This window comes from Sapajus apella, unplaced genomic scaffold, assembly GCF_009761245.1.
Source record: "Sapajus apella isolate SASKATOON/1434 unplaced genomic scaffold, GSC_monkey_1.0 scaffold38, whole genome shotgun sequence".
Classification (NCBI taxonomy): domain Eukaryota; kingdom Metazoa; phylum Chordata; class Mammalia; order Primates; family Cebidae; genus Sapajus; species Sapajus apella.
In genome coordinates this window covers 13,375,104-13,398,339 of record NW_022436978.1, presented here as the reverse complement: position 1 = coordinate 13,398,339, position 23,236 = coordinate 13,375,104, and the positions used below count along the sequence as shown (strand labels likewise).

General features: G+C 45.1%; 2 protein-coding genes across 8 annotated transcripts in view; one reads left to right on the top strand and one right to left on the bottom strand.

Annotated features, from left to right (window-relative positions):
* Positions 1-269: 269 nt before the first annotated feature.
* On the bottom strand, positions 270-14,392 carry LOC116565042 (translation initiation factor IF-2-like). Its single transcript, XM_032298584.1, has 5 exons — positions 14,337-14,392; positions 6,502-6,586; positions 4,804-5,388; positions 1,085-1,285; positions 270-375 (listed from the first exon to the last, which is right to left on the bottom strand). Exons 1-4 carry the CDS (start codon positions 14,390-14,392, stop codon positions 1,226-1,228), a joined length of 786 nt encoding a protein of 261 aa, XP_032154475.1. The 3' UTR covers positions 270-375; positions 1,085-1,225.
* LPP (LIM domain containing preferred translocation partner in lipoma) overlaps positions 3,802-23,236 on the top strand; it is a 733,292-nt gene continuing 713,857 nt past the window's right edge. For 2 of the 7 annotated variants that reach the window (XM_032298555.1, XM_032298550.1), the window contains exon 1: positions 4,853-4,924. The gene's annotated coding sequence lies outside the window, so the exon portion shown is untranslated. Of the gene's footprint in view, positions 4,265-4,791; positions 4,925-5,119; positions 5,167-23,236 lie in introns of those variants that run through there. The other 5 variants (XM_032298549.1, XM_032298546.1, XM_032298554.1 and 2 more) reach the window with 5 other exon arrangements.

Genomic DNA, 23,236 nt, shown 5'->3' with positions numbered 1-23,236 from the left:
GGAAAGTCTTTTAGGTTCAGGAGGAGAAAACTAAACGTGCAAAAGCCCAGAAGCAGGAAGTAAAGGAAGTGGTGTGTGTGTATGTGTGTGGTGGAGGAGGGGGTGTTGGAGTTACAACTTATGTAATTGGAAAAGTCCATCAGGATTAGGCCATAAAAATGAGGAAGGGGAAGCTTAAGGGTATGAACTTAATTTGGTTGATATTATTAAACTTTATCAATCCATTATCACACAGCTAACAAAGACGTACTGAAGACTGGGAAATTTGCAAAGAAAAAAGTTTAATCGACTCACACTTCAGCATTCCTGGGAGGTCTCAGGAAACTTACACTTATGTCAGAAGGGAAAGCAAACATGTCCTTCTTCACATGGCAGCTGGAGACAGAAGAATGAGTGCATAGTAAAGGGGAAAGGCCCTTATAAAACCAGCAGATTTCATGAGAACTAACTCACAATCACAAGAACAGCAGGAGGGAAATCACCCCCACGATTCAATTATCTCCACCTGGTCCCTCCCATGACGTGGGAATTATGGGAACTGCAACTCAAGATGAGACTTCAGTAGGGACACAACCAAACCATATCAGGAACCTTCACAAGAGTTGCAGTATGACATAGCGTACCGTGCTTCGGGAGTATGAATTTGATCACTGGGTACACTGCAACATCAAACTGAAAAACTGGGAGAGTGTTGGAGATCACCAAATTTAAGGAGCTAATTGAATAAAGAAACTGAGAATACAGAGGAAGTGACTTGCCAAGAGGTTGCACAGTAATTTAGGGTAAGAACCAGAAACAAACATTTCTCTCTTGTGTCTCTCCCCATGCTAGTCTTTTTTTTTTTTTTTTTAAGACAGAATCTAGCTGGAGTGTCAATCCAGGCTAGAGCGCAGTGGTGTGATCTCGGCTCACTGCAACCACCGCCTCATGGGTTCAAGCACTTCTTGTGCCCCAGCCTTCTGAGTAGGAGGGATTATAGACGTGTGCTAACACACCCAGCTAATTTTTGTATTTTTAGTAGAGACAGGGTTTTGCATGTTGGCCAGGCTGGTCTCAAACTCCCATCCTCAGGTGATCTGCCTACCTCGGCCTCCCAAGGTGTTGGGATCATGGGCGTGGGCCACTGTGCCCGTTGCCCATGCTAGTCTTGATTGCTACTTCCAAATGGCTGGGCTCCTCTCACTTTCCTCTTCCTTTCTGTTGGTCTGCTTGCATTCAGGTCCCATCACTTGAAGTTAACTTCATCTGAAAGAGAAGGATGAGGACTCCCAGGTGAAAAGGCAGCCTGTGTAAACAGAGATAAACATGGAGAGGGAAGATGTGCTTGGAAAACTATTAGAAAGAGGGTGGAGGGTAGGGCACGTGAAGGCCTAGAAGAAATGAGGCTGAAGGGACAAGTATGTGCCAAATTATGAAGGTCTGTGCAAACCTTACTAGAGGCATTTGGCCTGATGGCATTTAAGCTGTCAGAGGCAACAGCAGACTGGCATTTACCTTCTATCACCCATGGCCCTCGTATTCTTATTTTTCTTATAGACTCTTCAGAACTTATCCTCTTGGTCAACTATAGGAGATCATAAGTTCCCTATGCTGGAGTGTTCAAACTGAGGGCAGATGGTCACTCAACAGTGGGCGAGTGAGGTGCCAGGTTGTCAGGGATCAGGGTGGCATCTCAGCTTACCTACCCTCAGCTGAGTAAGAGCTTACTCAGCTCTCAACACAGAACTAGTACTTAACCTCTGTGGGCTTTAGTTTCGTCATGGATAAATAAAAAAATAATAACGCCAACCTCAGAATGGGTTTTGTGAGAGTTAACCAAATTGTATATGAACAATCCTTAAAATATCGCCAGTCACTCCAAAAAAGGACTGGCTTGAGCTATACAAAGGCCATGTGTACAGGACTAATGGATACAGGCAAAAGGCAAGACCCGAGCCCTGCTTGCCTAAAAGTCTTTTGTGCCATTACTGAACCCATGAAAATGCTGCTGGTGGCCTTTAGGCCACCCGTGTGCTATCCTTGGACCAAATGACCCCCCAACTCCACCTGAAATTCTGTGCTTCTTTCAGCCTCTGAATGGGTAAACCAGTATTTTTCTAACACTGAGTCTCTAAATTCATACAACCTTCCCATTTTCTGTAAGCCCCTGCACATAAAAAGTTGTCACAGGAGGTTGAGAAAAGTCAGAGTATGAAAGAAACCAGAACAGGAAATGGGAACGAGGCTTTTGGTGGGATTAGCACTAATGACAACACTGTATGTGGTTCACTAAGCATCCAGATTATGACTTTGCTGCTTACACTCCTGGAGAGTTCCTCTTGAGTCAAAATTATCTTTTGTAGTTAACTTTATATGATGCTCGTGCTAACACCACGCTCACCAGGCTCACCTGAACAACTCACATACATTTCAGGAGAAACACAGTGATCTTCCACCACACACCCATAGAACAGTTTCAACATAATTAGTAGCATTTCTGGATCCAGCACAATACTCTTATAATGTATATGATGGAAGAAATGAACAACTCTAATTATACCTTATTAAATCTTATTAGTCCTTATTAGGACCCTATTATTCTTTAAAAGTGGGTTACTGAAGAAGGAAAAAAAGAAATGCTGGTCAAGTCTCGTTATATTCCACGAGTTTTGGGATAATCCATTTTTACTTTATGTGACACTGAAATTATTTTCATACTAAATAGTACTCAGAATGTGACTATGCTAAAACGTTTGAGTGAACTGTGCTGTAATAGGATTTGATCTTTTTTAAACCTCAGAACAAAATCTAAGAGCTCATATCTCCCATTTCAAACTGTGTTAGTTGTAAAGAGAAAAATATTTTATTATTCTGTAAAATGGGTGGTTACTCTCTATCTTGCCTCTCTGCTACTGTTTTTTTTTTTTTTTTTTTTTTTTTATAATTTTTCTCACTCTGTCCCCCAGGCTGGAGTGCAGTGGCGCAATCTTGGCTCACTTCAACCTCCGGCTAATTTTTGTATTTTTAATAGAGACAGTGTGTTTGGCCATGTTGCTCAGGCTGGTCTTTAACCCCTGACCTCATGTGATCCGCCTGCCTCAGCCTCCCAAAGTGCTGGGATTACAGGTGTGAGCCACTAGGCCCCACCATGTTCATATTTTTGTATGTGTACATTAGGTAGTTGAGAGGAACAGGGAGGTTAGGTAGTCTTACTCCTGAAATGTCTGAATTCAAACACTTATTAAGCACAAGGAAGGTGCTCAATAAATCCAATAACATGTGTTTTCACATTTCTGGTCAAAAGAATCCCACTTAAATTCATCCTCAGAAGAACCACTTTTTGGAGTTTTTATGAATAGGTAGCTCATGGTGTACTCTCAACAGTTATGAATGGAATTAGGTCCTGCTAGAGGTCAGGGTCAGGTATGGAAAGTTCAAGGGATTAGTCAGGAGACCTAGATGGGAGGAGGGGAAGTCAGGTGCTTGGGCAGTCAGTTATTTGTGTCGGGCAAGTAACGTTCCTTAAGTTTTTGCCTGAAGTGTAAAAGCGGGACTACGCTTTGTCCTATCTAACTCACCCGAGGATACAATAACCGGGTGAGAAACTGCTTTCACCATACGCTAATGTGAGGGGTGATTTTAGGTATTAACAGGAGAGAAGTTCAAGGAAAGGATGTCTCAGGCATGGAGCGCTTTCCAGGCAACGGCTGCTGCACATCATAACCCCCTAACACAGTAAGTGGTGGTTCTCCTCGGCGTTCCCACTTACAGATGTCAGAGGAGAAAAAAAAGCCAACTCAGACCTTCCAATAACAAGCAAGTCTGTATTCAAACCAGTTCACCCAGTTCGCAGACTTTTTTGAAGCTATAAGCATAGAGCAAGCTTTCTGGGCAGGGCTCAGAAGTAAACTTTAAACTCAGGGATTCATTTATTTGTGCACAGGACAGAGGAGGAAGTTGCCCCGAAGCAACTGAGTGCCATTGATATTCAGGGCTCACGGTCAACCAGGACCTTCCAGGAACTGGCTCTGGGCCAAGAGCAGTATAAGTCACTGGGTGGTCCGCGCAGCTCCCGGACAGCTAACCTGGTTCAAGCTTTGGGGCCAAAAGGGAGCCAGGGCCCTTCCTGGAGGCGGGAACCCGAGTGGGAGGCAGAGCGCCTGGGCCCGCTCCGACAGCTGTTGAGAGACGACCCTGCACGAGTCATTTCTCTTCCGAGAGCCTCAGTGTCCTCACGTGCCAAGCGGACGGGTTGGAAGTTGGTCTTTGCCAGCTCTGACACCTTGTAAGTTTTGAGTCTTGCTGGGAATCCAGGGCGGGGCTCATGAGGAAAATCTTGGAAGGGGATTTCATGGCTGGATCTCTCCCACCCAAGCTGGGTGCCCTAATTTGACGCCTTAATAGGAGCCGCAGGTTTTCCCGTTTCTCCTCGAGCCCCCGGACGCGGCCGCTTCCTCCTACGTCTCCTTCCTCTTCCTCCAGCAGAGGCAAAGTCTCCACATCTCCCTCTTTCCCTTCCTCCTTTGCAAGCTCCCTGCATTCCCGCGTCTCCTCCTCTTCCTCCCAGGAAATGCAGTGCCCTCCGTGCGCCCACCTTTTGGCAAAGCCACCGCCGGCTGCGGGTTTCCCCTCCCCCCGCCAGGCGAGCTCTGCGCGGCGGCCCAGCGGGCACACGCCTTCCCATACCTTACATGGACAAATGCGTGCAGGCAAAGTCAGGAATTCAGGCCCCTGACGTCAGCCTCCAGCGTTCAGGGCACCGCACTGGAGACCGAGGGGAGGGGGTGGGGACGGTGGGGAGGAAGGAGGGGGAAAGGCACCAACCAGCAGCCGCTCCAGCCCTGCCGAAGTTTCACTTTTTGTCTGTGGGTTCGTTCCCGGGTCCCGCGCGAGCTTTCCCGGGATAAGTAGATTTAGCGACCGGGGGAGAGCCGGGCGCTGCAAGGTAAGGGCTGGCTGCACGGCGCGGGGCCGGGGCCGGGGCGCGGGGCGCGGGGCGCTGGGCGCTGGGCGCGGGCGGCGCGCTTGAGGAGGCCGGTGCGGGGGCGCGGGGCCGAGCCTGTCCGGGGCTGGGGACAATGGGAGGGGGAGTGCCCGGGCACCTCCTCCTCTGCCTCTGCCTCCGCCTCCAGCCGCCGCCGCCGCCGCCGCCGCCGCTGCTGCCGCCCCGGCTGCCTCCTCCCAGAGGTATTGTTGCAAATCCTTCCTTCCCCTCTCCCTCCGCCCGCGGGCGCCTCGGGAACCCCCAGCCCTCCCCCGGCGCGAGCGCCTCCGGGGTGGCTGGAGCGCGGGGCGCGCGCCCTGCTCTGGCCTGGCCCGCTGTGCGGAAGTGTCGGCCGCGGCCCAATCACGGGGTGCACGCCATGGGGGAGGGGGGCGCAGAGTTTTTCCGAAAGCTTCGACCCCGGGCTAGGCGGGGTTGGAGCCTTGCGCGCCCCCTTCCCGGACTTTTCTGGGCGCCCAGGGGGCGGGGCCACGCCCATCCGCTTAGAGCTTTCGCGGAATCGCAGTTGTCACCGCGGAAAGGGCCTAGACGCAGCCAACCAAGTCCTCCCATTTTACAGTTGGGGCAGCTGAGGCCCAGAGAGAAGGAGGGTCGCCCTCAGGTTATTTACTAGAGGCCAAGCCGTGATTCAAATAGTTGGCTCCGGCCTTGAGTTCGCTTTCTCGAGGCATTTCTCTAGCACCCTGTGTGTGGCAGGCACTGAGCTGGGTGTGTTGGACGTTGCCCTCAAGGAATTCTCAGCTGAACCCAGGAGTCAAACCTGGCCCAGGTGGAAAGTGCTAAGTGCTGGAGGAAAGGCATAGACAAAGTTAAAGGAAGTTGCCGGGAAGGGGTTTGATTTTCTGGTCCCTGGGACGGCCCTTTGGAAAGCTCTCACTTAATGGGGCTTTTGAAGGATGAGGAGTTTCCTGAAGCCAGCCAGCGGCTTGGAGGAAGACATCTCTTCCAGGGAACTGTGGGCCAGAGGAGATGAAGTAGTGTGGGAAATGGAGATGAAAGTATACATGTTCTCTAGTTGGAGGCAAGAGGTTGGGGGTGGGGGAGGTTGTGACATGAGTTGAGCTAATCAGCGGAATTGTGCCTGGGTGCTTGGACAGGGCAGAGTCTTTGGAACCTCAGAGTCGTAGGAGGACCGAAAAATCTGTCTGGCTACCCTTCCCGTAGAAGGGATCCAGTTTTCCCTCCCCAACACAAAACAACCAGTGAGAACTCAGGGTCTTCTCTGAGCGCTTTTACTGGTACCAAACTCACTTAACTGTTTCCAGTCTTTCTCTTTCTACTCCTTCCCCTTTTTCTACAATTCTTGCCTTTCCCGTAAAACTCATTCTCACTTAGGTGTTAGTGACTTGATGGCTTACCTTTCCCTGCATATGGGCATTTTAAGAAAGCCTAAAGGGAAGAAAGGGAAAGTGTGGATAGGCACCTTTAGAAAACGTCTAGCTCCCTCTTCCATCTGCCCCCTACCTCAACTCTTATACATAGAACAGGCAAAGGTGGTTGCTTCTCCTAGAGCCTACGGTGAGTAATGGTGGACAGTAGGGGGCTAGGACACCCAGTAGGGCTTTCTCCACATCATCGCCAGTTTTTCTGCTTGCATAGTTTCTGCCAGAACCAGGGGGCAGTTAAAGGAAAGAGTATGTGGGCTCGGTGCGGTAGCTGACTCCTGTAATCCCAGCACTTTGGTAGTCTGAGGCGGGCGGATTGCCTGAGCTCAGGAGTTCGAAACCAGCCTGGGCAAAGTGGCAAAACCCGGTCTCTACTAAAAGTACAAAATATTAGCCAGGCATGTTGGTGGTTACTTGTAGTTCCAGCTGCTTGGGAGTCTGAGGCAGGAGAATTGCCTGAACCTGGGAGACAGAGGTTGCAGTGAGTTGAGATCATACCACTGCACTCCAGCCTGGGTGACAGAGGGTGACTGCGTCTCAAAAAAAAAAAAAAAACAAAACCCATGCTCTTACCTCAGTTAAGTGTGTATTTTTGCATTTAGTTTCTGCAATGCAGTCCCCAACCCCAGCACTCAAGCCTTTATAGTCTAGAATGTAGGCTTCAGATGGGATCTTCCTAATCTGAATGGTAGGGGTAAAAGCCTGGGCCCTTATGGTCAGGCGATTCCCCCAGAGGCAGGCTGTCTGTAAGCAGCATGGGCTTAGAGTTGGTTTTGAGTGTAGGCAGAGGGAGGAGAAGCCAAGCTGATAAGCTGAATGCTATGGCTGGGACTTGAGTAGGATCTTTCTTGGAATGACACATTCTGGTGAAGACAGTTCCAGGAAGCAACGAACAGGAGAGGTAACTTGTTTGTAAAGGGCCTTAAAAATGCCAGGCTAAGGAGTTTGGATATATCTTAAAGTCATCATTTGATGGTTTTGAGCAGGCTGGGATGTGGTTTAGAGGGGAGGTACTGGGATTGGGAAGCCTCCTGCCGCCCAATTACAATGAGAGGTGATAATTTGGCCTAAGAATATTATTGGCCAGGTGCGATGGCTCACGTCTATAATCTCAGCATTTTGGAGAGCCGAGGCAGGGGGATCATGTGAGGTCAGGAGTTTGAGACCAGCCTCGTCAACATAGTGAAACTCCATCTCTACTAAAAATACAAAAATTAGCCAGGTGTGGTGGCATGCGCCTGTAGTACCAGCTGCTTGGGAGGCTGAGGCAGGAGAACCACTTGAACCTGGGAGGAGGAGGTTGCAGTGAGCTGATATTGTGCTATTGCGCTCCAGCCTGGGCAGCAGAGCAAGGTTCCATTCCCCTGGCCTCCTAAAAAGAATATTTATCATTTGGTTCTTGTTCGTTTACTTGACATAGGTTACTGGGTACCGATTATGTATCATTGGCAAATATGAAAATCTTGTAGCAGGTTCCTGTATTTTATTGAGACAAATAAGTTGTATTCAATCAATTCTAAAAGACACTTTTTCACATTTTAATATCACTGAAATGCGATTGTCTTATAATCACCATGTACCATAGTTGTGCAGTTTTTTTTTCATTCTAAGTTGGTAATGGCACATCTTATAGTCAATGGCTTAAATCTGATAAAATTGTTAATCATGTCTTTTATGACTGTACAGTGCTTTGCACTTTATGAAACACTTTCCAATCAGATACTCCATTTGAATCTAGGTCCCCTGAGAATTAGATCTAGTGCTGCTGCCACCTTCATTTTAACCCTTGGCCAAGGTCACATAGCTAATTAGAGATGTGCTCAAAATTACAGCCCAGAACATTTGCATCTTGGTGATGACATGTGACTTTACCCTACTGTGGAACTGGCATGGGTTGATTGGGAATGGGGCAAGAATTAGGTTAGGTTGGATTTGATTTCAGAACTGTGCTGGAGATGCTGGAATGATGGGATTTTTGTACATGGGCAGAGTGTAACTTGTGAGAACAGTAGCCCCCTTAGCCCAGGGATTTGCTGCATTAAATAGAAAAAAGACGGAGATAGAAGATGGCAGGTAGCATGGTAAAACCAGGAGTTGGAGCCTGCTTCCAGTGAAGCAGAAACTGGCTAGGCCCTGAGAGTACAAAGATGAAGTGTACGTGGTCCCTGCCTTTGAAGAGCACACAGGTGTGTGGTGTGTCTGTGTGTGTATGGGGTGTCGGGGAAGGTGGAGTGGGTTGTGTCCATGTATTAAGTGCTTTTGCAGGGTAAGTTTTGGCTGCGCTTCACTGAGAAGGCTCACCTTCAGGAAAGCCTCATAGAGAAGATGGTGTCTGAGCTGAACCTCTAGGATTGAGTAGGAGTTGGCCAGGTGGAAGAAGGACAGGTGAGAGAGGAACCTTCTAGCAAGATAGTAGCAGGTGCAGATGCAGGGAGAAGGTGCTTTATTATCCAGGCTGTGTTTTGAATGGCTATCCATGAAAGGGACAGTGGAAAATGGAAAAAGAAGAGGACTTTTACTTTTTAATAAGTAAGGTTTAAACTAATCTCAATAGGGGCCTTTAAATGGTTTTGTAGAGATTCACAGGAGAATATGGCTGGCCAGGGGCTCTAGAGTCATCTCTGTGGGAGTAATTATTTAGATGGTAACAGGAGGCATAGCACCACTTTTAGTCTGAGTGAATCTGGGACTTTGACCCTGGGCCGCAATTAGAGGCTCCAAGCTGAATATATTCATTGGTGGGTGGAACTTTCCTGGAATATGGCTTTGGAGGGCTGTGCTTTGCTTGAAGAAACTTGGTAGAGGTGAGGAAGGAGAAGAGATAATCCTATTTCTGCATGCAGGAAGCTAGTATTTGGGTGAAAATCTATTGGCTTGAGGAAGCATATGAGGCGGAGCATGAAGGTGAGGGGAAGGGTGGAAAGATTTCAAGCGTGTTGTGGAAGTCTGCTGTAGGTTGTCTGGAGGCTTGGAGGAAAACGCAGATGCGTTCTTTATTTTTTTATTTTTATTTTTCAATTTTATTTGTTGTACTTTAAATTCTGGGGTACATGTGCAGAATGTGCAGGTTTGTTACATAGCGTGCCATGGTGGTTTGCTACACCCATCAACCCCTCGTCTACATTAGGTATTTCTCCTAATGCTGTCCCTCCCCAACCCCCACCCCCAACAGGCCCCAGTGTGTGATGTTCCCCTCCCTGTAACCATGTGTTCTCATTATTTAACTGTTACTTATGAGTGAGAACATGTAGTGTCTGGTTTTCTGTTCTTGTGTAGTTTGCTGAGAATGATGGTTTCCAGCTTCATCCATGTCCCTGCAAAGGACATAAACTCATCCTTTTTATGGCTGCCTAGTATTCCATGCTGTATATGTGCCACGTTTTCTTTAGTCAGTCTGTCATTGATGGACATTTGGGTTGGTTCCAAGTCTTTGCTGTTGTGAACAGTAAGGCCAGGGCATCCTAAATGCTGGTCACATCAGTGAGATTGTAGGTGGATAGGCAGCTGTAGGGTGAATGGGATTAATGCTAGGAAGCAGATAAACCAGAGCGGAGGCTAGAAAATGTTTACTTTTCTGTCATTCTTTTAAAATAGTAATATCATTTTAAAACATTTTTGAATACTTACCACCTATTTAAGTAATTATACTGATTCATTAAAATAGGTTTTATGATTATCAGTCTCATTTTGCAGATGAGAAAATGAATTTGGAGAAATAAGGTTACACAGCTACCAGGTGACATTGAAACTTCTGCCTGGTTTTACAGCCGCTTCACCACTCTTTTCTATGCCTTCGTGGATGAAAAGTTCAAATCAACATGGCTGGTCTGTGTTCTTCCCTGGAATTTAATTCAGCCCACGTTCAGGGGGCCCTAGTGGTGTCACAACTGGGGATTCACATGGACAAATAGGCTTCTCAGTCGTACGCTGGTGCTGTCCTAGCCCCTTTTTCTCTCTTAAGATGCTACATTGGGTGTCGTCTCTTCCCAAATTGGAAAGAACTAAGCCGTTCTAGCAAGTCATCCGCCTCTCTCAACAGTGCCCTCCTGCCCAGTCCCTTGTGATAAGGATGCAATTATCCTTGAAGAGAGGCAGTTGGGTAATACAGTAACAGTGACGAAGTCTTGCTGTCAGTCCTTGCCTTCGATCTTATGGCTCCTGTAACAGTGTTCTGTGTTCTCTGGTGCTGAACCTTGTATCCTCTAGGAAAGCTTCCTGGCTCAGGGCTCTGAGGGATCACCTGTAATCCTTCCTACCACCTACCTGAGTCAAGCGGGCCTTTTATATTTTGACAATCCACAGATAAAGGCATTAATAGTCTCATTATTGTGTAGTGAAGGGAGACAGACCCCAGGATGTTCAGGAGCTGTTTAGTGAATGAGCAATGTTTATGGACACAAATATGCATGTATCACCACTTCATCTTACATATTTGCTTGTCTGCCTCCTCTCCACTTTAAAATAAGCTGCTTGAGGATGACAGTGATGTCTGCCTGTTGGTAGTTGTATTCCCAGTGCCCTGAAGAGTGCCTGACACAGGGTAGGCACTCCAGAAATACTCGCCTGATGACGAGAGGGAGTAAAATAGCTCGCTGCAGCCACAGGATAGCAATCATGGGGGAGGGGGACTGTTTTTACTGCCCCAGAACCTTGAGCCTGTTGTTGCTGCCACAGGTGGCACTGGGCAGCCTGCCAGCAGAGTGAAGCTTGGGGTACTGGAAGTGTGGAGTTGAGAGTTGTGAGATTAATTATGCTAAGGGTAGTTGCAATTGTAACTGCTCTTTCACTTTTCCCTCACACAGACAGGTGGTCTTGAACATTCTGCTGTTTTCTTTTCTTTTCTTTTTTTTTGAGACAGAGTTTTACTCTGATTGAGAATTTTTCTTATTGCCCGGGCTGGAGGGCAATGGCGCGATCTCAGGTCACTGCAACCTCCGCCTCACAGGTTCCAGTGATTCTCCTGCCTCAGCCTCTCAAGTAGCTTGGATTACAGGTGCCCACCACCACATCTGGCTGATTTTTGTATCTTTGTAGAGATGGGGTTTCACCATGTTGGCCAGGCTGGTCTTGAACTCCTGACCTCAGTTGATCTGTGCACCTTGACCTCCCAAAGTGCTGGGATTACAGGAGTGAGCTACCATGCCAGGCCCTCTGTTTCCTTAATCCAAGCCTTTTCTTATGCTGTTTTCTCTACCTGGAGTTTCCATCCTCTCTGTCTCTGCCTGTTGTAACCCCTGTGATTCTAGGATCAAGATCAAAATCTGCCTTGTGCCATGAAGCAATTTCCAGACTCCTTACCCCTTCCAACCCACACATATCTGTGATCAGATACAACTCAATTTCATGTATTGAGTTCAGTTCTTGTGTACAAAGCGATTACTGTATGCTGGGCAGAAATGCTAGATACTGGTTACAAAGGAAACTGAGATAGACTCTGCCTTCCAGAGTCCTCATTGTATCACAGGAAAGAAACTGAAAGAGAAGACGCTAGTGCCCTAATAAAATGATGAGCAAAGAGCTAATGAGAACACGGAGAAAGGAGTGACCAGTCATCTAGAAGAACTGGCGAATGCCTGTGGAAAAGAAGACATTGGATTGGGTTTTGAGGAGTGAATAGGAGTTTACATGGTGGACAGGAGTGGAAGAGCTTTCTACGCATAGGGACCTTGATATATGTGCACAGGCCTGAGGCCTAAAAGTGTTTGAGGAATGTAAATGTGTATTTGGAGATCACTGTGAGAGATGGGGCTGGCTAGGGAGTGTTAGTTAGTAAAGGGCTGTTGGACCCAGCTAAGGATGATGGCAGAGGTGGGAGAGGGCAGGAAGGCCTTTTATTATTTTTTTTGAGCAAAGAGGGCCTTGTTGGATCTGTATTTCAGAGAGCTCTGGTGGCAGAGTGAGGGCAGGTTAAGACCAGAGGCAGAGACCCAGCTTAGAAGGCTGCTGAAATGTTTCAGGATAGGAGAAACGGACGTATGTCAGGTCAGCAGAGTAGGGAGTGAACAATGGATTCCCAAAGCTGTTTGCTGCTAGACTAATATCAGGTAGCTTAATTCCTACTTTTCTCTTTCTCATTGTTTGACAGCTTATCATTCTTGGCTGGGATTTTTTTTTTTTTTTTTTTTTTTCTTTTTTTTTACACCAAAATACCAAAGTAGTCAACAGGAGAAGCAGCAAGCATGGACTGGGGCCTTCTTGGCCAGAGTGATTGGATCCCTTGTACAGATAAGGAAACTGAGGCCCCAGAAAAGGGACAGACTTGCTCCATCACACCCTTGTCAGCTGAAGTGGAGTTGGGCCACAGCCTTTGCTCCCAGGCCAGCCCTGTTTCCAGGTGTTTTTCATTCTTGATTTCTGCTATACCGCACATGTTCCTTCCCCATTCCTCCTTCTACCTCCAGGAAGGAGCTTCTCTGCTTTGGAGAATTTTAGGAGAGGATGTAACTTGAAGATCATTGTATCTTAGGCTTGAAACTTGTGCTTCATACTGTGAAAGCAATTGGATTAAGATGGCGTCATTTGAGTGTGTGTGGTCTGGGGATTTATTTATGTTACTGCCGTGAATCGCTGCCATTGATGCTTGTTTGCAAGAACCACGCTATGCCCCGGTGCTAACATCAAGGTTCCTTTCTTGTTACAGCTCTCTGCCCCTGCTCTCTGCCGTTCTCCATTAATATTTACTTATTTTTGCTTGCCTAAAGGTTTTTAGGCAGTAGTTTTAGATCCATTACAACGTAGATCCTCTTGTCTTTACCTTCCCTATTAAATCTGCCCATCACAATGTATCTCACAGAAACCAGGAGTATTTTAGAGCCTTCACTGTACTTTTAATGTAGCAAATGCATTTTATGCTCATTTTTATTACTTTGTTCCCAATTTTAATCCAAGAGAAAAGTTGGCTAGATGAGTCTTATCTTGCAGATAGTGGTCAAGAGATTCGAGGGTGATAAAACCTTTCTGACCAGGGTGCAGGGCCTCGAGTGGCAGGGGGAGAATCAAACGCCTCTCTCCAAAACACCTGTCTTGTTTTTTAACTTTTGCAAATGAGCATAGTTGATGTGAACATCACTGCAAGCCCTTTACACAGGCGATAAATAGTTATTGTTTCACTAGTACAAATTAGTAGCATTAGTTGTCTATGTTTGAGGCTTTGGAAGGCAAGACTGAAAGTCAGATTTGGGACCGGGGAGTTCAAGGATCTGGGCTTCATCATACTAGATCATTTTGGCAGTACCAGTGATTTTTGTGTAGGGAAAACAAAGACCTGTGTTTGGACTAACCACAAACCCTGTGATCTTGAACAAGTTCTGGAACATTCTTGAGCCTAAATTACCTTTTAGTGGAAATCCTGTGATATATCACAATGCATTCGTGAGAATCTGGGGCATTTCCGTGGGGTACTTTGTCAAAGGCAATGCAGTCTGTACATGTGGCCGATTCTGGATGCCCAGCATGGCATCCGGCACACAGTGTTGACACCTTACTCTGCTTGTGAGGCTCAAGGGATTTAGACCCAGACAACTCCTAGCTCAAGACCTCACTGTGCTGTTTAATAATGCGGCACTGTTTGGTTTCCCCACATATTCATTTTTAGACCTCTTATTAATGAGGTCACCACTGTTTAGCATAGTGTGCCCCCAAAAGTGGGATGAGTGTCACGGGCATTTCCAGGTTGTGCAGAGTGGTGATTTGTCACCAGTGGATGGCTGTGCAATGCCCCTTCTTCCACTGCCACCATCCCACCTTCTCTTGGGTTTTGTTTGCACTGTTTGTGTCTGTTACCCATGGAGGGTCTGCTTCTACTATTGTAATTGCTTGTGTTGTGGCTTTGCATCATATCTGGAGATCCCCCTGTAATTCAAACAGAAAGCTGATGTTGAAGGTGAAGCCAGGTCTTCAGAAACTTGTGTGGGAACCTTTCATGAGCTAGGTAAGCATGAGGATCAGGACAGTTCCAGGTCACTGACCTTAAAGCAGGATGCTTTGACCTGCTTCCAGCATGCACCTTTCCTGCTAAAGCCATTGTTAGTGTCCCTTAGTTACTCAGGCCACCACCCAGCAGCACAGCTGTCAACTTGCAGAGGACTTCAGTGGTATCTGTAGTGTTGCATTTTACTCTCGTACGTGTCTGATTTGGAGGATACATTATATGATCACCTACTTATAGGTGAATATTGAGTGAGGTAGTGTAAATAACGTGCATAAGACCAGGCATAAGTCAAGGACTCAATAAACATCCACTGTTTTGTTAAAGGAGGTGCTAGGTGCTCAAGAAATGTCTGCTGAATGGCCAGGCATGGCGGTTCACATCTGTAATGTCAGCACTTTGGGAAATTGAGGTGGGTAGATCACTTGAGGTCAGGAGTTCGAGACCAGCCTGGCCAACATGGTGAAACCCCGTTTCTACTAAATATACACACACACACAAAAATTAGCTGGGTGTGGTGGACAGTGCCTGTAATCCCAACTACTCGGGAGGCTAAGGCAGGATAATTGCTTGAACCGAGGAGGCAGCGTTGCAGTGAGCCAAGATGGCACCATTGCACTCCAGCCTGGGCAACAGAGTAAGACTCCATCTCAAAAAAAAAAAAAAAAAAAAAAAGTCTGCTGAATGAACTACATTTATAGAAGTGGAATTTAAGTCTGTTCGAAGGGTATGTCAAAATTGTAAGCACTTAGTGTCTATGAGGGTTGATAAAAACATGTTAATGTATATCTGTATTGTGAGAGAGTGTCATGGGAGAGGCACACATGAAGGACTGGGGGACTTGTGAGTTGCTGGAGCTTGTTGGAAGTGCTGGGACTTCGGTTAGACATTGAAGGACGGGAAGGCTTAGACCAGGATGCAGCAGGCAGCTGAACTGCTCTGGCTACTGAGAGTTAAGAAATAAGACTGGTTCTCTGTTCATGTGTGTACTTTAGCTGGGTTCCTGAATCTGTTATTTTCCATCCAGTGGCCCATCTTGATAATGATCTTTAACTGTAACTATGGAAGCCTAATGCTATACTAAGCTCCGTGCCAGGAGGTCACTGTGGAAATTCATTTCTATTATGCAGAATCATCTGCACTTGTACTTCCTGTGAATTTCCACTGAAGATTGTTCTTGTTTAGTTTAAGGAAGAAAATAATTTGGTTGGCACCTGGAGCTTCTGTCTTGTTTGGTATGAAAACTAATCATTTTCAGGAAGTGCAATAAAGAGTTGCCACCCACAGGGCTGGGTGTGCCCGGACTCATGGGAAAGGCAAACTCTGCAGTGGCCAGGCAGGTAAGTGACACCTTTTCTTAGAATGAGGTGAAAGATAGGTCAGTGTTCCAGTAGCTGGTCATTTCCACTCTGGAAATCTCTCTTGTTGGCCATAGTTTAATAGCTTTACATGCAGAATATTTAGGGTCCCAGCAGTGACAGCAGGACAGAACCCTAAATATAACATTCTTTCCATAAATTTGACACATTTGTGTATTTGTTTGATACCATGTGTTAGGTGCACCTGTGAAAGAATGAGTGATATGTTACCCTGGGTTTTGAAGATGAAAGCACAAATGCAGTGTGGTCTCTGCTTTCAGGAGGCCATATAAATAATCAAGACAGAATGTAGAAGTATATGCAAAAAATATCTGAAGGGGCTAGGTGCGGGAGCTCACATTGTAATCCCAGCACTTTGGGAGGCCGAGGTAGGAGGGTCACTTGAGGCCAGGAGTTCAAGACTATCCTGGACAATATAGCAAGATCCCATCTCTAAAAAAATAAAAATAAAAAAAATTAGCCAGTGTGGTGGTGCATGCCTATAGTCCTAGCTGCTCAGGAAGCTGAGGCAGGAGGATTCCTTGAGCTCCAGCAAGTGAGGGTGCAGTGAGCTATGATCACACTATTGTACTACAGCTGGGGTTACAGAGTGAGACCCTGTGTGTCAGAAAAAAAATAAAGTCTGATGGCTCTAATTGGAAGCTAACTAACTCTGGGGACCTAGGGAAACTCAGATAAAGAGATTGCCATTTGATTGGGCATTGAAGGGTAAGTGGGAATTTGTTTGGTGGGCTGGAGGAGGAGAAAATGTCTAAGTGGGATACATAACATGGGTAGAAACATGGAGGTGAAAAAGTGCATTGTGCCTTGAAAAACTGGAGTCATGAAGGCGGACTGCATGGTAGAGAGGCTATGGAGATGGGTGAGGGTCTACATTGAGAGAAACCTTGATTGCTGTACTGGGAAGTTGAGACTGCATTGTGAATGGAGAATCAAGTAGATCAATGAGATGACGGGATCTGTGCTTTAAGAAAACAATCGTCTGTAGTGTGTGAGATGGATTGAAGGCGAGGGTACTAGAGACAGCAGAGCAGTCTGAGCTACCACAATAGCCCAGGCAAATGATAAAGCAAACGTGAATTAGGGTTGAGGCAGTAGATATGAGAGATGACTCACAGATAGAAGTCACCAGTCTTTTCATGTTGCGTAAGAGGAAACTCAGCCCCTAAGAAATGACGTGTGCAAAATTCATAGCCCTGGTCACAGCGAAACACTGAGGTGATCTCATCCTCTGCCCAGGGTCTTAGATGGGTGACATAATATATGGCTTTTGAAAGAACTGTTTGTCAAGGAAGATCTTCACCCTTTTTTATCTTATAAGGATTCCTTGACATTTCTTAATTCTGAATAAGAGAGATTGGCTCTTTCTGGAGTTATTGAATCTCTAATTGCATGAGGTATTCAAGCAGTGGCTGATTGGAATATTACCATGCAAGTTCGGACATGGGTTGAAAACCCCTCTACAAGGTGTCTAAGACCTGTCAACCCTGAAGTGTGTGTGTGTGTGTGTGTGTGTGTGTGTGTGTGTGTGTGTGTGTGTTTTCTTCTTGAGACAGGGTTTCACCATGTAGGCCAGGCTGCTCTCGAACTTCTGACGTCAGGTGGTCCGCCTGCCTTGGCATCCCAAAGTGCTGGGATTACAGGCTCTTTTTAGAAAATTTAAATCCTGGGAAAAGAGGCTTATAACAATCTTATCTGGAAGTGCTTTATCTGTTTGGCTCCTCAGGATTATTTTAGACAAAGGCAGAGAGAGTTACAAATGGATGACTGAACTCTAAGAATGGTGGCAGGTAGTTCATTCAGAGTAGTGATGGGACAACCATTTTGTTGTCAATAAATTAGCACTCACTCATCTGGGAGATGTTGGTAGGCCGTGTCAGCTTGCAAGGTCCTGATCAAAAGGGAATCCATCCACATAACGTAATACTTATCTTCCTGTTGCCGTTTCTTACAGGGCTTTACGGATAACCATGTGTTTTCCTACAAATGACAGGGCAATCGTACCAGTTGTCCTGTGGATGATTATTATTATGCCCAAGTTTTATCAGGAGCTTGAGCCTGGGAAAGGTTACATGATTTGCCCAGAGCCCAAGGAAGTTAAACATTGAACCAGGACTTCAATGTTTTCTATTGTAAATTTTCTTCAATAAGTTTCCTATTATTGCAATACCAAATTCTTCCTGTTCCCTGCCTGTGCAGATCTCTGAGCCAAGCTCTAGCTTTTGTTCATATTCATATCCCCAGCATCTACTGCAAATCCTGATATGTGATAAATAATGTAATAACTGTTTATTGAATGAACCTGTGAATGAATGAATACTATATGTGAAGTAATAAATCATGACTTGCGTTTTAAGAATATCTTAAATTAACGAACAAACACACACCACCATCTAATTGAGTACCTTCTTGGCACGTTATCTTTTCCTTACAGTGGTTACAATTTTTGTCCCTTGCATTATGTGGTTATCTCTCAGGGACGTGGTAGAAACTACATGAATAGTTTGGAGAGCTAGAAGGTTTGGATTTAAATTCTAGCTCTGCTACCTGTTAACCATATAATTGTGTGCTCGTTATTCAGCCTCTCTGAATCTCCAATTCCTCATCTGTAAAAGGGTATAATACTGTCTTTTACATGATTGTGGAAGGAATTCTATGGTCAGTGTAGTAAAGCCTCAAAGCTTGCCATGTTGACTGGGCACGATGGCTCACGCCTGTAATCCCAGCACTTTGGGAGGCCGAGGTGGGCAGATCACCTGAGGTCAGGAGTTTGAGACCAACATGGTCAACATAGGGAAACTCCATCTGTACTAAAAATACAAAAGTTAGCTGGGCCTGGTGGTGCGTGCCTTTAGTTCTAGCTACTTGGGAGGCTGAGGCAGTAGAATCACTTGAACCTGGGAGGGCAAGGCTGCAGTGAGCTGAAATTGTACCACTGCACTCCCAGCCTGCCATGCAGTGCCGCTGAAAAACGTTGTGTGTGTGTGTTTAGGATTCTCTGTCAACCCATCAGCTAATAAGGCACCCAATGTCTTTTTCCTTTTATTTCTTCTAAGTATGTCCTATGTAGACTTTAAATAAATACTTGCTGACTGGCTAAATAAGTTTTAATTTATTTCAGGGGAGAATTATAGGCAGAAAAGTCCCAACTGCTCTGTTACTTTTCAAATAAATTGCCCGTCAGCCTCCAGAAAGACTACTGACTTGCACAGTCATTCACAATGTGTGAATCTACTTGTTTCTCTGTGCACTAACCAGCATTTAATTTTATAACTTGCGTTCATCTTTGCTAAATTAATGTGTAAGAAATGTCTTATTGTTTTAATTTGGATTTCTTTAATTACTAAAAACATTTCCCAACTAATGGTTTAGTATTTGTGTTTCTTTTTATGTGGAGTGTCAAATGACAATATTGAAAAGTAGTCTGGCTGAAGAAGCTTTGTTTAGTGTTTTGACTTTCTTAAATTTATTTATTTATGCATTCATTCATTCTCTCAGTCTTTAGTGAGCTACCTACTCTGTGCCAGGCACTGTTCTAGGCACTGCACATACTACGAAGAAAAATATAAATGAATCAAGACAGTGACTTCCGACGTCTTCATTTAACACATGTGATAGTTGAGGCCTAGAAAAGTGAGGTTAACTAGTTAGAATATAGCTTGTTCAGCAGCAGAGCCAACCATTTATTTGAACAGTAATGATTTTAAATGTTTTGTGTCCATAGCCTTTTAAACCATGGAGACCTGGAAATTTCAGTATTGTGATGTTAACATCTCTAAACTGTGTCTACGTTGAGAAATCAGTGTCCCGATTTTTAGTTTAGAAAATATGGTCACCTGGTTTGATCAGTGGAAATATAAATCATTCCTAGACCTTGCTAATACTTAAGTCTAGATTCATTCTTAAATGAATAAGCTTAATATTAAAATAGGATCAGAAAATGAATCCCAACCCAAGCTGTTTGGACCATTTGTGAACATCTTTTGACATGTTTTTTGGTAAATAAGAAGAACTGATGACATATTTCCTTATCAAATAAAATAGACAATTTAGATTTAATAAGGCAGTTATCTTTAGGTAATAAAAATTCAACTAACTTGCCATAACTATCTTGTTTAAAGTCAATTAAGAGCCTCATATTTCTCACTTGCTGGGTAAAATTTAATAGAACTTCAGTTAAGCATTTATTGCTTATTTAATTCAAAATTAAGTTAATCACCACAGTTGGTAACAACCACTGAGTATTTAATTAACATTCAGCAAACTATCTTATTAAGTCTAAATTAGATACAGACAGGTCTTGTTTATCCCCATCAGTTTGCAAACACCACTTCTCCCCCACCTCCCATCCCAAAGGGCCTTTGGTTTTCCTGCAGTTTTTCTTTTATGATTGATCATTTTCATTTCCTTCTGGTTAAGACTTCTAACTTGGGTGAAAGAGGAGAAGAGGCAGCTTCTCTTCTTCTATCATGTTATGGAAACTTTTGGCTCATAGTATAGCTGAGAAACTTTTCCAATCTTTTCTCTTCTCTTCCATCCCATTCTATTACATTTCATTTTTCAAAAGCTATTGAGCACCTTCTCTGTGTGAGCCTTCTTATAATCACTAAGGAGGCTATGAAGGAGGTCATTCTGACATATTTGGTTTTATTTTGTCATCCTAGAAATGAGAGGATTGGGTTTTGTTTATCCGTGTAACACATATTATAGGCTTGCAGTGTGTAAGGCACTTAGCTGAGTGTTGTGGATACACCTTGATTCAGACAAGGCCCCGGCTTCTAAGGAGGGCACAGTTCAGTGTGAGAGCTGCGAAGTACTGCTGTAGATGTACAAAGCTCCTTTAGAATGCTGTGATTCTGTAAGACAGTATTTCCCAAAGTGTTAAGGCTGTTCTATTAAGAAAAAGGTCCTGTAGCCAAGTAAGTTTGAAGAAGTCCAAGTTAAACAAAATTAAGGAAATTTCAGTATTGCATATCTTTACCATGGGGTTTTTCTGAGTGTTAATAAACTAATGCACATTCTGACCTCCTAAGTTTGTTTCCCAAAGTTATCCAATCACAGAACCCTTGTATCCTCCTACTCCCTTTTTTTTTTTCCAGAGCATTTCTTGGGCTCAGTGATGCAATACTGTTTGGGGACAGCCGCTGTGGACCGTGGACCCTGGCCACCAGCCTCCCACAGCCCAGAAGGGGTAGTCAGACATCACCCTAGTAATATGATACAGGGTCAGAATTCTACTTTGTCTGAAAGTTGTGCACCTAAAGTGAGTGATTTTAGGCATAGAATCTTTTAGCTGGAGTGGAGAGTATGTGATCCGGACAGCCTTTCCTCGTGGAGGAGTGCTGGGTCTTGTGGGAGATACAGTAGAAGCAGAGAGGCCTGGAGGGTTGCCAGAGAGTCACTGGGAACAGAATAACTGTGATATTCTGACATGGCCGATTTGGTGGAGACTCCCTAACACACAGACATAACGTAGGCCAATTTTCATTACGTATAGCCTGAATCTGGAGAAGTAAGAGGCAATGAATGTTTTGGCGTAGAACTTTCTGCCTTTGGCTTTGTTCCAACTGAATGACTGTCCATCTGCGGAAGTGATTGTCGATTCACGTCTGTAAGACATTCTCATCCTCATGCTTTGTTTGGGGCAGAGACTCTGTCGTGTGAATCAGTCATTTATCTATTTATTTGTTTATTGTGATGGAGTTTTGCTCTGATGCTCAGGCTGGAGTACAGTGGTGCCATCTCGGGTCACTGCAGCCTCCACCTCCCGGTTCAAGCAATTTTCCTGCCTCAGCCTCGCCAGTAGCTGGAACTACAGACGTGCGCCACCACACCTGGCTAATTTTTCTATTTTAAGTAGAGACAGAGTTTCATTGTATTGGTCAGTCTGGTCTTGAACTCCTGACTTTGTGATCCACCCGCCTCGGCTTCCCAGAAATATAAGAGGGAGTCTCAGCTTCTTCATGAACAGCATCATTCTAGCCAGTTTAGTTTCCATTTACCTTGTCATATACCACTTCCTCCACCTTACCTTCCCCGCTGGCTTCTCTTATTCTGGTGAATAAGAATTGTTCTTATTCAAAAACAAGAATATTCAAGAATAAGCATTGTCCTGTGTCTTCATTTTTCATTCTTATTTGTCTGAACCATCTTTTTCATGTAAGGCAAGGTACTCTTTTACATTCTTCCTGGAAAGACATCTACTTCATTTAAAATAATGCTACCAATTTTCTCCTCTCTGGTAGCAACCAGCAGATGGAAGGTGCTAGTTGAGGTGGAGGATAATCTACAAATATGGTCCACCATATTATGAGAGCTTTCACCTAAGAGTGAATTCTTTCAGAGCCTCTCAGCAATACCTGCCTTGTTTTTCATATCTGTATAGAAAGGAAAACCGGCACAGAAGTGGAAAGAACTGGGTTATGTTTCTCATTCCATTTTAGGCATGAATTTTTCTGAGTCTGAGCCTCAGTTTATCTATGAAAGGTTAGGGTTAAGCTATGTGTACCCCTCAGGGCCCTTTCACCTAGAAAATGTTGAATTTTAATGTTTACTAAATCAACGCAAGCTGAAGTCAACCTGGGCTGTTTGATCCTACGTGTATTTTTGAGCCTGGCAATACGAGGAAACATCTGCAGTGAGCATAGCTTCATGCCCACACACAGTAGGCATTCCGTGAGTATTGGTTCTCTTCCATCCTAGCTCCTTCTGGATTCATTTTCTTTTTATTGCCTGTTGCTTTTAATCACCCAAGCTTATCTCTTTCTTGTCTACACCCTCAGTACTATACATCTTTCTTTCTCATTCTCCATCTGGATAGCTTCCTCTCCTCATCTTTTTCTCTCCTGGCTGTGCCTATGGGTGCTGTCCACTCTGAAACCTTCCAAAGACAAATGGCTGCAATGGAGGGGCAGATTGATGGGTGGTGGTCCTGGCCAGTTACAGATCTTTCCAAGAGCCTAGCACCATTTCTTTATGGAATTGTATTGTTCCATGGGTGAGGCCATGTCTTGTCCTCAAGGATCCCATAATGGAGGTGAGATGCTTACCCACTTCTTTTTGACGCTTAGTGGAAACAGCAGCCCATGCGGTGTGTTATGCATTGGAGAGGTTTTTGCCTTCTGGGATTGGGCAATGCACTATTAGGTTCTCAGCATGGATTCTTGAGTATCTAGGAACGCCAGTCATGTGGAAAGCTTAAGCTTATTTTGCAGACCTTGAAAAGACAGGCTGCATCTTTCATTTCACTCCTTACCCAAACCGACACTTCAGGGATGAAAATGTCAGCAGACAGCCAGTGAGCGGCCAACGAAAGGGCAACGATGTGGGCTGGGGGTGCAACTCTTCAGGGATGATACGCCAGGGAGGGCAGAGCACCATTCCGACAAGGCCAGGGATAGCGTTCTGATGTGGAGAGGCCCTTGGTAACTTTGGTGAGGTTTGGTTCTGCTCCAGTACAGATTTTCAGAAGCTGAGAATTCACCTTGAGAGTCCTTTTTGCTGCTGCTTCTTTGTATTAAACATGCTACTCACCTTTCAGTCTTTGTCTTTAGTCATTTGA

What these genes read in the sequence shown, in the direction of transcription:
- LOC116565042 (XM_032298584.1), bottom strand. Translation starts at nt 14,392, where the DNA reads ATGGCTTTAGCAGGAAAGGTGCATGCTGGAAGCAGGTCAAAGCATCCT. An exon ending in TCAAAGCATCCTGCTTTAAG is followed by an intron (nt 6,587 to 14,336) that starts GTCAGTGACCTG and finishes TGGTTCTGGCAG; the next exon opens with AAACTATGCAAGCAGAAAAA. An exon ending in CAGGGCTGGAGCGGCTGCTG is followed by an intron (nt 1,286 to 4,803) that starts GTTGGTGCCTTT and finishes CTGTTTACACAG; the next exon opens with GCTGCCTTTTCACCTGGGAG.